This window comes from Acipenser ruthenus, chromosome 48 (genome assembly GCF_902713425.1).
Source record: "Acipenser ruthenus chromosome 48, fAciRut3.2 maternal haplotype, whole genome shotgun sequence".
In the NCBI taxonomy this organism is placed as follows: domain Eukaryota; kingdom Metazoa; phylum Chordata; class Actinopteri; order Acipenseriformes; family Acipenseridae; genus Acipenser; species Acipenser ruthenus.
This window is the reverse complement of record NC_081236.1, coordinates 6,810,615-6,825,938: the sequence shown is the minus strand read 5'-3', so window position 1 is coordinate 6,825,938 and position 15,324 is coordinate 6,810,615. Positions and strand designations below refer to the sequence as shown.

The following is a 15,324-nucleotide window of genomic DNA, read 5'->3' as shown; positions in this document are numbered from 1 at the left end:
TGAGTCTCCTGAGCGATCATGTGACTAGTCCAGCTCTCTCGGGAGCTGGCGAATCAGGTGCTGCATAGCACAGCTCAAACACACCCCTCTTGTAAAAGGAATGTGAAAATGTAAAATTGCACATACCTTTCAAGATGATAGCTGTTTTGTTCTTAGTTCCATTGCATTGGAATTTCATTTAAAGAGTCTTCAGCCCTTAATGTGAACAAACATCTTAAGATGCTAAAACTCAACAAAAAAAGTGTTTCAAACTGATCTAGTGAAACGCCAAATCGAAAATGTTTTCAACTACAGTAAATAACTAATACCAACACAGACTCAGCATTTTCCTTATAGAATGTGTACGGGGGTGGGTGCACAGAAACTATAAGCTCTTTTCTTTAGCCAAGAGCTGCTCCAAGCTAATGCAGTGACCTCAGACTTGGAAAATATAGCTGGTAGAAATGCTCCAATTATAACCAATAATAACCAATAATAACCAGTCACCAACTCAAGAGTTCTAAGAATTTCAGCAGGGAAATGATCTCATTTTATTCATTTATGCGTGTACCTCGTACATTTTAAACTATGCTATTAAAATATGTATTAAATATGTATTTAAAAGATCCAAATATCCGGTACACATATTAATAATTTGCTAATGTTACAATCGAATAAGTGTAAGTAGCCTGCTCTATATATAGAAATATCAGCCTGATAAAGACTTCAGCCCAACTATTTTACTACTGTAGTTTCTTGTTGTATTGATTCATATCTTTACAACGATTGAATTAGTCAGGGCTAAAAAAACAAAAAAAGAAAAAAGCTAATAAGTAAGTGGGGCTCTATACTCAAAAGTGTCGGTACCAGCATTTCTTAATAAGGAATGTTTAAGGCACATTCAAAGAATATTTGCGATTGTCAAAACACTCCTTCCCATATTCTGACTAAAAAAAAAGGCAGGTTTTCACAATATCGACCATTGACAAAATTCCAGAGCGATACACAAAAGATTTAGCACTGTTTGAGGAGACCTTTTTTATGTAAAAATGTACCGACAGGTTTGGTCTGCTCTAAACCCCATATAGCATTCTCCATAGGAACTGGTATTTTGTCCCCGCGTCAACAAGGACCTGTGCGCTCATGCTATGCAGGTATATGGGTAATGCTACCACTTTTGCTGTTATTTAAAGGGCCAAGCAACGTAGTTGTTGTCTGGGAAATTATTATTATTCTATGTATATTTATTTAGCTACTGCGTTTACTTGTTTGAATGACTCGCAAAGCCTAGCATTACCGATGTCAGCCTATATGAAAATAATATTTTTGATTTTTTGGGATTTTTTGCAACAGCAGGGCCTTTTCAAATAGCCAGAGGAGAGATTTAAGGGTCATTCCGCATGTCCTGTATCAAGTAACCTTTGCGTTACTGTTACAGGGTGGCTTTGTGAATGACGTCAGACCCGAAAGGAATACACAGAGAGACAGGGGTGATGAGAGAAACTGAGTCGCGGCAGCGCTCAGTGTTTAATAAACAAATAAATAAAAAGGTTATTATTATTATTATTATTTATTTCTTAGCAGATGCCCTTATCCAGGGCGACTTACAATCGTAGGCAAAAACATTTCAAGCGTTACAATACAAGTAATACAATAAGAGCAAGAACAAAACAGAAGACAGGACACGGAGCTTGAGGCCAAATAAAACAGACAAACAAAACGGACTAACACTCAAACAAACAGTGGATGCACAGACAAACAAACACGGTGAGTTTAAACACTTATTATTTTTATTATTCTTTTTGTTTATTTTTCCTCCTCTCCACACCCGTTCTCCACTCACCAGACACACAACCCCGAGTGAATGAAACGTGCACCTATATATACTGTTCTGCCGTTATTCCATTACTAATTAATTATTCACTTGAATCCCAGCATGTGAATTAATTATGTGCAAGCTCGTGCTCACATATTAAATACTTTAAATGCACGTGAAGTGATGTGCAATCCTCGTGCTTAAATACAATTATACATTTTAAATAACTCGTGCTGCACACACCCATTTATATCCCATGCAGCCATCTCTATACACCAACATTAACACACCACAAGCAACATACAACATAGAAATGTACACAGGGGCGGGGCACATTGCCACAGTTACTTACTTAGAAGGCAGTGAATTATATAAAGATTATGTATCTAGAAAGCTAGATTAAAATCGGCCATTGGGTTGGTGCATGGTTTAGTAATAATGCAATGTTTTGTTTCTTTTTTCTTATTAGGTTCTACATGTAATTAATTAAATGTTATTTGAAAAAGCATCAGCTGCACAATTAAAAAAAAGACATATTTTAATAAATTATATTTATCCTCTTGAGACCTCAGTATATGTTTTTCATGCAACAAAAAAAACCCAAATCACCTCCAAAGTGTGGGCTTCTGCCAACTGGTGATAACAGTGAATGAATATAGCCTTGCTGTTTTTTATTGTTGTATTATCTTGGCAGAGACCCTTATCCAGGTCCATAACTATTGCAAATTAAACAAACTGGAGACCAAGGTGAATACCAAGGAACAGGGAGTGCTGTATTGCAATTGCCTGCGCAATCTACCTTATATGCAAATTTCTGATTCCTCACTTGATGAGAAGTTCAAGAAAGGGCCGTCCAGATTGCATCACAATTACAACAATTCAGAGTAAATCTCAAATTGTTAACACATTTCAGTATACATATTGATGTATACTTAAGCACAGTTGGATGTTGGCACTTTCTGTACCTTGCTAGTTCTAAGATGGTAAATTGTGGTATTGGCTCTATATTAAACTACTACCAGCAATAGTCAAATACATGTTGAATTATACAGTGGCCTCTATTACCTGAGTTGGTGTGGCAAGCCCACTGAAAAGCACTCCAAATTCTGTCATTACATTTCTTGTTTAACGTACGGTAGCTGTGACAACTTGTATAAAATAAATAGACCCAAATGCCAGCAAACCATCGCAGGTATTGACACATCTCTGCGCTCAATATTTTTCACATAAATAAAAACAGTTCTGCGCTTGAGTGGACTACACTTCCTGTGAAGGAGCATACGATGTCATTGAAGGAAGGACAAGACAGTAATTCACTGGGTAACATTGCAATCTTGTATTTTTTATTTTAAAAATCTTTGTAAAATAACAAGGGTATCCAAACCTTTGTAACAGGGAGCCAAACTAATGATATTGTAAATTATGAAGGGCCAATCCGGAGCATATCAAAATACAGGAAAGGGTTATAACTGTTTAGCACTTTTCAATAAACCCTATGTTCTTTGACTAGCCTCCATCTGGAAAACCAGAAATCTATTCAATGTTGTGGGAGGCTTTGGCATGGATACCATAGCTGTAGAGGGTGCAGAGGGTTTTAAGAAGAAACATGATTTTAAATTGTTATAACGGAATTTAGCTTTAAAATCTATAAGTGATTTTATGATTCTGTATTACATTCTGGGAGTGCAGGCCATTTTTTTTTTTTTTAAATACCATAAGTTTAAAATTAAAACACAAATGTTAAATTAAATGGTATTAAAGTGTTTATTAAACATTTTAAGTGACCATTTGTTTAACAGCTAAACATGTATAAAACATGTAATTCATCAAACGTTATTTGAAAAAGCATCAGCTGCACAATAATATATATATATATATATATATATATATATATATTGAGCGCAGAGATGTGTCAATACCTGCGATGGTTTGCTGGCATTTGGGTCTATTTATTTTATACAAGTTGTCACAGCTACCGTACGTTAAACAAGAAATGTAGTGACAGAATTTGGAGTGCTTTTCAGTGGGCTTGCCACACCAACTCAGGTAATAGAGGCCACTGTATAATTCAACATGTATTTGACTATTGCTGGTAGTAGTTTAATATAGAGCCAATACCACAATTTACCATCTTAGAACTAGCAAGGTACAGAAAGTGCCAACATCCAACTGTGCTTAAGTATACATCAATATGCATACTGAAATGTGTGAACAATTTGAGATTTACTCTGAATTGTTGTAATTGTGATGCAATCTGCAGTGCCCTTTCTTGAACTTCTCATCATGTGAGGAATCAGAAATTTGCATATAAGGTAGATTGCGCATGCAATCAATACAGCACTCCCTGTTCCTTGGTATTCACCTTGGTCTCCAGTTTGTTTAATTTGCAACAGTTATGGACCTGTATAAGGGTGTCTGCCAAGATAATACAACAATAAAAAAAACATCAAGGCTGTATTCCTTCACTGTTATTGCCCGTTGGTCGAAGTCCACACTTTGGAGGTGATATGGGGTGTACCATAATAACATAAAACAGATTTATTTTTTGTTTTGTTGCATGAAAACCATAGACTCAGGTCTCAAGCGGATAAATATAATTTATATATATATATACAGACATGCTCAAATTTGTTGGTACCCCTCCACAAAAAACGAAGAATGCACAATTTTCTCTGAAATAACTTGAAACTGACAAAAGTAATTGGCATCCACCATTGTTTATTCCATATTTAATAGAAATCAGACTTTGCTTTTGATTTTTTATTCAACATAATATTGTAAATAATAAAACAAATGAAAATGGCATGGACAAAAATGATGGGACCGCTAACCTAATATTTTGTTGCACAGCCTTTAGAGGCAATCACTGCAATCAAACGTTTTCTGTAGCTCTCAATGAGACTTCTGCACCTGTTAACAGGTAGTTTGGCCCACTCTTCCTGAGCAAACTGCTCCAGCTGTCTCAGGTTTGATGGGTGCCTTCTCCAGACTGCAAGTTTCAGCTCTTTCCATAGATGTTCGATAGGATTCAGATCAGGACTCATAGAAGGCCACTTCAGAATAGTCCAATGTTTTGTTCTTATCCATTCTTGGATGCTTTTAGCTGTGTGTTTTGGGTCATTATCCTGTTGGAGGACCAATGACCTGCGACTGAGACAGAGCTTTCTGACACTGGGCAGTACGTTTCGCTCCAGAATGCCTTGATAGTCTTGAGATTTCATTGTGCCCTGCACAGATTCAAGGCACCCTGTGCCAGGCGCAGCAAAGCAGCCCCAAAACATAACCGAGCCTCCTCCATGTTTCACTGTAGGTATGGTGTTCTTTTCTTTGAAAGCTTCATGTTTTCGTCTGTGAACATAGAGCTGATGTGACTTGCCAAAAAGCTCCAGTTTTGACTCATCTGTCCAAAGGACATTCTCCCAGAAGGATTGTGGCTTGTCAATATGCATTTTAGCAAATTCCAGTCTGGCTTTTTTATGTTTTTCTTTCAAAAGTGGAGTCCTCCTGGGTCTTCTTCCATGGAGCCCACTTTCGCTCAAAAGGCGACGGATGGTGCGATCAGAAACTGACGTACCTTCACCTTGGAGTTCAGCTTGTATCTCTTTGGCAGTTATCCTTGGTTCTTTTTCTACCATTCGCACTATCCTTCTATTCAATCTGGTGTCGATTTTCCTCTTGTGGCCGCGCCCAGGGAGGTTGGCTACAGTTCCATGGAGCTTAAACCTCTTAATAATATTTGCAACTGTTGTCACAGGAACATCAAGCTGCTTGGAGATGGTCTTGTAGCCTTTACCTTTACCATGCTTGTCTATTATTTTCTTTCTGATCTCCTCAGACAACTCTCTCCTTTGCTTTCTCTGGTCCATGTTCAGTGTGGTGCACACAATGATACCAAACAGCACAGTGACTACTTTTCTCCATTTAAATAGGCTGAATGACTGATTACAAGATTGGAGACGTGTGATACTAATTAAAGAAACTAATTAGTTTGAAATATCACTATAATCCAATTATTTATTATCTTTTCTAAGGGGTACCAACAAATGTGTCCAGGCCATTTTAGAATATCTTTGTAGAATAAGCAATAATTCATCTCTTTTCACAGCTTCTTTGCTTTATTCTATGACATACCAAAGGCATGCAAGTATACATGATAAAATAGCTTTTAATTTCATCACTTTTCAGGAGGAATGAAGCATTATTTCAATGAGCTGTAAGGGTACCAACAAATCTGAGCACGTCTGTATATATATATATATATATATATTATTGTGCTGCTGATGCTTTTTCAAATAACATTTGATGAATTACATGTTTTATACATGTTTAGCTGTTAAACAAATGGTCACTTAACATGTTTAATAAACACTTTAATACCATTTAATTTAACATTTGTGTTTTAATTTTAAACTTATGGTATTTAAAAAAAAATACAATGGCCTGCACTCCCAGAATGTAATACAGAATCATAAAATCACTTACAGATTTTAAAGCTAAATTCCGTTATAACAATTTAAAATCATGTTTCTTCTTAAAACCCTCTGCACCCTCTACAGCTATGGTATCCATGCCAAAGCCCCCCACAACTTTGACTAGATTTCTGGTTTTCCAGATGGAGGCTAGTCAAAGAACATAGGGTTTATTGAAAAGTGCTAAACAGTTGCAACCCTTTCCTGTATTTTGATATGCTCGGGATTGGCCCTTCATAATTTACAATATCATTAGTTTGGCTCCCTGTTACAAAGGTTTGGATACCCTTGTTATTTTGCAAAGATTTTTAAAATAAAAAATACAAGATTGCAATGTTACCCAGTGAATTACTGTCTTGTCCTTCCGTCAATGACATCGTATGCTCCTTCACAGGAAGTGTAGTCCACTCAAGAGCGGAACTGTTTTTATTTATATGAAAAATATTGAGCGCAGAGATGTGTCAATACCTGCAATGGTTTGCTGGCATTTGGGTCTATTTATTTTATACAAGTTGTCACAGCTACCGTACGTTAAACATGAAATGTAGTGACAGAATTTGGAGTGCTTTTCAGTGGGCTTGCCACACCAACTCAGGTAATAGAGGCCACTGTATAATTCAACATTTATTTTACTATTGCTGGTAGTAGTTTAATATAGAGCCAATACCACAATTTACCATCTTAGAACTAGCAAGGTACAGAAAGTGCCAACATCCAACTGTGCTTAAGTATACATCAATATGCATACTGAAATGTGTTAACAATTTGAGATTTACTCTGAATTGTTGTAATTGTGATGCAATCTGGAGTGCCCTTTCTTGAACTTCTCATCATGTGAAGAATCAGAAATTTGCATATAAGGTAGATTGCGCAGGCAATCAATGCAGCACTCCCTGTTCCTTGGTATTCACCTTGGTCTCCAGTTTGTTTAATTTGCAACAGTTATGGACCTGGATAAGTGTGTCTGTCAAGATAATACAACAATAAAAAAAACAGCAAGGCTGTATTCATTCACTGTTATTGCCCGTTGCCCGAAGCCCACACTTTGTTGGTGATTTGGGGTTTTTTGTTGCATGAAAAACATAGACTCAGGTCTAAAGAGGATAAATATAATTTATTAAAATATGTCTTTGTGCAGCTGATGCTTTTTCAAATAACATTTAATTAATTACATGTAGAACCTAATAAGAAAAAAGAAACAAAGCATTGCATTATTACTAAACCATGCACCAACCCAATGGCCGATTTTAATCTAGCTTTCTAGATACATAATCTTTATATAATTCACTGCCTTCTAAGTAAGTAACTGTGGCAATGCGCCCCGCCCCTGTGTGCATTTGTGTGTTATATGTTGTATGTTGCGTGTGTTAATGTTGGTGTATTGTAGTTGGTACACAGGATATAAATGGGTGTGTGCAGCACGAGTTATTTAAAATGTATAGTTGTATTTAAGCACGAGGATTGCACATCACTTCACGTGCATTTAAAGTATTTAATATGTGAGCACGAGCTTGCACATAATTAATTCACATGCTGGGATTCAAGTGAATAATTAATTAGTAATGGAATAACGGAAGAACAGTATATACAGGTGCACGTTTCATTCACTCGGGGTTGTGTGTCCGGTGAGTGGAGAACGGGTGTGGAGAGGAGGAAAAATAAACAATAATAAAAATAATAAGTGTTTAAACTCACCGTGTTTGTTTGTCTGTGCATCCACTGTTTGTTTAAGTGTTAGTCCATTTTGTTTGTCTGTTTTATTTGGCCTCAAGTGCCGTGTCCTGTCTTCTGTTTTGTTCAACCTTTTTATTTATTTGTTTATTAAACACTGAGCGCTGCCGCGACTCAGTTTCACTCATCACCCCTGTCTCTCTGTGTATTCCTTTCGGGTCTGACGTCATTCACAAAGCCACCCTGTAACAGTAATGCAAAGGTTACTTGATACAGGACATGCGGAATGACCCTTAAATCTCTCCTTTGGCTATTTGAAAAGGCCCTGCTGTTGCGAAAAATCCCCAAAAATCAAAAATATTATTTTCATATAGGCTGACATCGGTAATGCTAGGCTTTGCGAGTCATTCAAACAAGTAAACGCAGTAGCTAAATAAATATACATAGAATAATAATAATTTTCCAGACAACAACTTCGTTGCTTGGCCCTTTAAATAACAGCAAAAGTGGTAGCATTACCCATATACCTGCATAGCATGAGCGCACAGGTCCTTGTTGACGCGGGGACAAAATACCAGTTCCTATGGAGAATGCTATATGTTTAGAGCAGACCAAACCTGTCGGTACATTTTTACATAAAAAAGGTCTCCTCAGACAGTGCTAAAACTTTTGTGTATCGCTCTGGAATTTTGTCAATGGTCGATATTGTGAAAACCTGCCTTTTTTTTTAGTCAGAATGTGGGAAGGAGTGTTTTGACAATCGCAAATATTCTTTGAATGTGCCTTACAAATTCCTTATTAAGAAATGCTGGTACCGACACTTTTGAGTATAGAGCCCCACTGTACTTATTAGCTTTTTTCTTTTTTTGTTTTTTTAGCCCTGACTAATTCAATCGTTGTAAAGATATGAATCAATACAACAAGAAACTACAGTAGTAAAATAATTGGGCTGAAGTCTTTATCAGGCTGATATTTCTATATAGAGCAGGCTACTTACACTTATTCGATTGTAACATTAGCAAATTATTAATATGTGTACCGGATATCTGGGTCTTTTAAATACATATTTAATACATCTTTTAATAGCATAGTTTAAAATGTACGAGGTACACGCATAAATGAATAAAATGAGATCATTTCCCTGCTGAAATTCTTAGAACTCTTGAGTTGGTGACTGGTTATTATTGGTTATAATTGGAGCATTTCTACCAGCTATATTTTCCAAGTCTGAGGTCACTGCATTAGCTTGGAGCAGCTCCTGGCTAAAGAATAGGGCTTATAGTTTCTGTGCACCCACCCCCGTACACATTCTATAAGGAAAATGCTGAGTCTGTGTTGGTATTAGTTATTTACTGTAGTTCAAAACATTTTCGATTTGGCGTTTCACTAGATCAGTTTGAAACACTTTTTTTTGAGTTTTAGTATCTTAAGATGTTTGTTCACATTAAGGACTGAAGACTCTTTAAATGAAATTCCAATGCAATGGAACTAAGAACAAAACATCTATCATCTTGAAAGGTATGTGCAATTTTACATTTTCACATTCCTTTTACAAGAGGGGTGTGTTTGAGCTGTGCTATGCAGCACCTGATTCGCCAGCTCCCGAGAGAGCTGGACTAGTCACATGATCGCTTAGGAGACTCAAATAGGGATGTAACCAACTGTTACAATCATTGTGCTACAGTTTATTTTTTGGCAAAACCTCACATTTTAAGTAAGCGAGATGCCGGTCATACCTGGAGGATTCAGTGACCCTAAGACAGCCACCGAAGAAGAGCAACTGATATGTAACGCGGTAAGTAATGTACAGTAGAATCCATGAAACTCGCGAATTGTTTTTTTCATTTTTTAAAAGCGGCACTGTTTTCAAAAATACGTTTATCGAACTGAGCCTGTACTTAATCAGTTACAGATTTTTCAGATTCGTAATTAGGAGAATTGAGTCGTGTCTGGCTTGTCCAAGCGATTTTGTCAATAGAAAAGTTACGTCGTGAATCATAACTAATAGTTTCACCAGCCCGGCTTGACTTGCACTGGTCAATACAACATTCGTTAGTCTAGATTATGGGCCTCATTCACTAAACATTTTTGACACAATTTCACACCATTTTCATTTATTTTAGTCGAATTAAGCATTTATTTAGCAACAGCCTTCTTCACTAACAGCTGTCAGCATCATTGTTTTTGTCAGGGACAATGTACAGTTAACATGACAGGTCATTCGATGTATTGTACTTATTTCCCTCAGTGGTGTCCTCTCCTGCAAAATTCACATCTGGATGTGGACTTTCCTCAGCGAGAGATAATCTAAAATAACCAGAGCTACATTTCACAAAGTACTTGTTTTATTACAGAATAATTAAATATCCCATGTTGTTCATGTATTTGCTTTATTTCAATGATATCTGTTGACGTTATGCTATTGTTTTTACACCATATAGGCTACTGCTCTGGCATCTGTAGTACAACAGTATTAAAACAACACTATGCATAGGTGCTGATTTCTTAAGATTTTAAAAATCCAGTTTATTCTGTTGTAGTTAACCTCTTGTAATAAACACATATTTAGATTCAGTTATGGTTTGTTATCAAATGCACGTTGCATAGGCATGCAATTCAATTATCAACACATAATTAAATACAGTAAACAAAATAATATCCATTAAAAAAAACGAACTTGGAACTTGTATTGCTTGTGATCGATTTCCATAATTTTCTTTTTCCCGTCCTATCATCTTAAAAAAAACTTTCGGAATCAAATAGTTTGTTATACGGTAGTTCTCTAACCAGAACTATCGATTTTTCCATTGGAAACCTGGCTTTATAGGGTTTTCCCTTTCGGAATTTTTCTGCAGGGAACTTTTTCCCGCTTTTCTAACAAAGAAATTGACGTATTTATGTATTCCGCCTCATTAAATTCGATTCCAATTCGGAACATCTTGCATGCTGAAAATTAGACAAATTGGGTTTGTGAATTAGGGGAATTGGTCGAATTATGAATGAGGCCCTGGGGTCTGTGAAGCCAGCCGTGAACAATATAATATTTAGTAAAACCCCGAAAAAACCAGACGAAAGACTTGTAATCGAAACCTTTTTCAAAAGTTGCAAGTAAGGGATATATTTTTTGATATATATTCTCGTCTCGTTCGTAACTGTATGTTTGATCCAGGAGGATCACATCACTAGAGGCTGGTTGTGCTAAACGGCTCCGATCCTGAATCCAGGCTCTGATCTTGATCCTACACTTAAAAACAAATCTTAAAAATTAAACACCTTTTTAAATGCTAAAACTATGTGTTCAATGTTTAATAAAATAAACACCAATATTTTATTTTTATACACGTTTAGCTGTTAAACAAATAATCACTTAACATGTTTATTTTGGAGTAACATGTAATAAACACTTTAATGCCATTTAATTTAAAAATGTTAAACTCATGGTATTTAAAAATACTCCCAGAATGTAACACGGTAGGCCTATCATAAAATCACTTGTAGATTTTAAGCTAAATTCCGTTATAACAATTTAAAGTCATGTTTCTTCTTAAAATCCTCTGCACCCTCTACAGCTGGGGTATCCAAGCCAAAGCCCCTTGTAACTTTGACTAGATCTCTGGATTTCCAGATGGAGGTTACTGTCAAAGAACATAGCATTTAGTGAAAAGTGCTAAACAGCTGCAGCATCGGTTCAGGGCAAATTATCAACATATTTTGAGCAAATTGAATCCAGAGCTGATAATACTAGCTGCCACTAGAAAATGTGGCGGACAGGGGAAGAACACGGCTGTCAGAGAAGGTAAGCTCATTAAGAAAAAAAGGAATTGACCAAAACATATATATATATATATATATATATATATATATATATATATATATATATATATATATATATATATATATAACCCGACAGCATTCAATCTGATTAAACCAATGATTTCACTGCAATCGATAAAATGATAACGGCAGTATGACTTGTCAATACACAAAACTTAGCCTAGCAATAATATGTAGTTATGAAAACAGTCAGTCAGGTGTGTTTTCTTTATATGGTGAAAACTAATAATTTACAGTTTTTTTCCCCCAATTGATACAGTATTTCTATGGCTACTTTTAAATGCACTGTTAATGTTTTCTAAAACACTAAATTATCTTTGTTTTCATAGTAATCTGAGGGAATTTTTTTGTGAATCCCTGCAACACATTGAAAGTTTATTACGTTACCGTTATGTTAGTTATCTAAATATAATATACTGCTTATTTACTTTAGCAATTTTAAAAAGAGGTTCCTTTACGTATTATGACAGTGTGTGTCAAACATCTCCATTGTTTACTTAAAATGATATATATTACAGTGTCATTCTCCATCAACAGGAGCAGGAGCAGAGCTGAGTTTTAAATGGATGAATTACATTATTTTGTTTAAAACAAAAAACAGGCATTTACAGCCTGATTTTCAAAAGGGGCAAAATAAGAGCTAGGTAGCAAAGTGATTTCAAAAACACATTTGAGTCATTAAGTGTATTGCTTTCAGTGAGTTTATATAAAACGAGTCGCCTATCCACTTGTTCAACCTTTAAAACATATAAATAAAGTGATTTGGTTACAGAAACCTGGCTTAAAAAAACATTTTGAGTTCTTATTTTGCCCATATTGATAATCACCCTGTTAGTTTCGCCATTATGAAAAGTGGGATCAGGTTTGAGGTCAGATTTGCGCCCAGACTGAGCACTGATCCGTTTAGTACAACACAACTAGGATCAAGATCTGAGCCCGGATCCAGGATCGGATCCCTTCAGTACAACCGGAATTAATCACGGAAGAGATGCGTGCCTGTGTGAGTCATTACTAAATTAGATTTTATGCAAAATGCTAATTGGTTTTGTGAATAAAAAGAACACAAAACTTACTGCAATTTGCTGTTATAACCTTAAATGAGAATTTAACTTTTTATTTTTTTAAAAGCCCAGAAGAAACGTGCAGCGACAGATTCAATTTAAATCTGTTTTCATACAGCAATTTACTAACGTGATTCATACAATTGCCTGACCCATATAATAAATGTAGCCTATATTGACTGAAATGCTCAATTGATATTTAGCATTTTAGTCTTGTTTTAAATAACTACTTAATTTAACATTAACTGTTATTTCAAATGAAATCGTAGTGTGCTGCTAATCCTTCATGGTTGACCAGACGTGCAGCTGTCAACAGACTCTGCAATAGGAATCCGCATGTAGTTAATGTACATGAATCTTAACTGTTTTTTTAACATCTATGCCGCGCATGCTTGGGTTTGTACTTTTCTTACTCTTGTATTGTGACACTAGGTAATACTTTTTTCACACAACATTTGAATCCAATGAATTCTGCGGCAATTCTATATATATTTATATTTTGGTTTTCCGCGGTCTTCAATGAATTACGTGCATTCTCATCAAATATACGCAGCCGCATAATCTGTCTTGGCTAGGTCATTATCACGGGGTTGCTGGTGAAGCAAAAACTAAAAGTAAAACTCCTCCCCTTTTCCATTATTACACTGTTTCCACTGTTGCAAGGCAAGTGTATTTAGCCTATTGAGGATTGTATGGGCTGTGGCATCTTTTGAAGTGTTGTAATAGTTTGCCACATTTCAAATGTTCATTTCTAAATGAAGGAAATCATTTGGTAATAGACATCTGACAATGTACAATGCGTTGGGCACTATAAATACAGATTAAAAACACAGAATTTGCACAAATGAAGTTTATAACTTCAGGTTCAGGAAGAAAGACAAACGCTCACACTTATCACGTCATTGATTGAAAATTATCCATTTCATCTACCCCTCCTTACCCTTCTTTTTTTTAATTTTTTTTATAAATTTAGTCGTTGCCAATTATTTATTATTTTCTCCCAATTTGGAATGGCCAATTATTTTATTATGCTCAGCTCACCGCTACCACCCCTGCGCTGACTCGGGAGGGTGAAGATGAACACACGCTGTCCTCCGAAGCGTGTGCCGTCAACCGCCCGCTTCTTTACACACTGTGGACTCACCATGCAGCCGCCCAAGAGCTACAGCGTCGGAGGACAACGCAGCCCTGGGCAGCTTACAGGCAAACCCGGAGGCGCCCAGACAGACTGCAGAGGTCGCTGGTGCGCGGTGAGCCGAGAACCCCCTGGCCGACCTAACCCTCCCTCCCCCCGGATGACGCTTGGCCAATTGAGCGTCGCCCCCTGAAAGCTCCCGTCCTCGGTCGGCAAAGGAATAGCCTGGACTCGAACTCGCGATGTCCAGACTATAGGGCGCATCCTGCACTCTACACAAGTGCTTTTACTGGATGCGCCACTCGGGAGCCCCACCACCACCACCACCACCACCCTTCTTCGACTGTAATGCTAATTCTGAATGGTGAGGGAGTCTCCTGTCGTCCTCTGATTAGGCGATGGATACCAATAGCTCTGTTCTTGTACCTACAGCTGTCTGTTGTTGTTTGTTTTGTTTAGGTCAAGAATAAAGCAGAAGAACTTGCTGGCAAGAATTTTGATGAATTCACTGCCGTGGAGTTCAGGTCTCAAGTAGTGGCGGGTATGAATTACTTAATTAAGGTAAGGCATAACCCTTTATTCTCATCTGTTACTTTAAAGGGTTAAGAAACATGCCTTTTCTTTTTTCTTCCCCTGAATTTGCTCATACAGTAACGTCTTCACAAGTGCGTTTTCATTCACTTCCTGAGTAGAAATGCCTTAAACCTGAGAGTCTCCAAGAAGTTTGTGCTCATTATTAGCCACCAGTCTGGGATTGACTTTTTTGGATATGTTTTCCAGGTCCATGTTGGAGGAGAGGAGTATGTGCACCTCCTTGTTTTCCAGCCTCTCCCTTATGAAGGAAAACCACCGGTCTTGATAAGAATTCAGACCTCCAAGCATCGGGATGATGATCTTGTACCTTTCTAACTCTAAACTGGAACCCATGAATGCCTACACCTAAGAAATGCATTGATTTCTTTTTTTTAAATCCTACAAGTGAGATGGCTCTGTTTACGGGCCAGTGTTACATTTCATGAAAGTAACATAAAGCTTCTGAATAAAATCTGCTTTCTGATACATTTTTGTGTGTTTAGAATTCATCTAGCAAAAGCACCATATTTCCCCAATATTAAAGACGTAGAGACCAATTTGTGTTGGATGTGAAAATCAAAAACAAATCTAAACCAAGACAACCACAAGGATTGATATACTGTACAGGGAATTGCCCTGACCGCACACGAGTGCTGTACAGTATATGAATCCTTGTGGTTGTGATGGTTTATATTTGTAAGTTCAATAGCCCTAGCCATGCCCGCATGCCACTGCTGTATATATTATTAATATGAGCCACACTAATACATTGTATACATCACTGCT

The 15,324-nt window shown here is 36.8% G+C and overlaps 1 protein-coding gene across 1 annotated transcript; it reads left to right on the top strand.

The window, feature by feature from the left end:
- Positions 1-9,535: 9,535 nt before the first annotated feature.
- Positions 9,536-15,024, top strand: LOC117407822 (cystatin-A1-like). The gene is made up of 3 exons (XM_034013085.3): positions 9,536-9,730; positions 14,425-14,526; positions 14,746-15,024. Exons 1-3 carry the CDS (start codon positions 9,659-9,661, stop codon positions 14,872-14,874), a joined length of 303 nt encoding a protein of 100 aa, XP_033868976.2. The 5' UTR covers positions 9,536-9,658; the 3' UTR covers positions 14,875-15,024.
- The last annotated feature ends 300 nt before the right edge of the window (positions 15,025-15,324 follow it).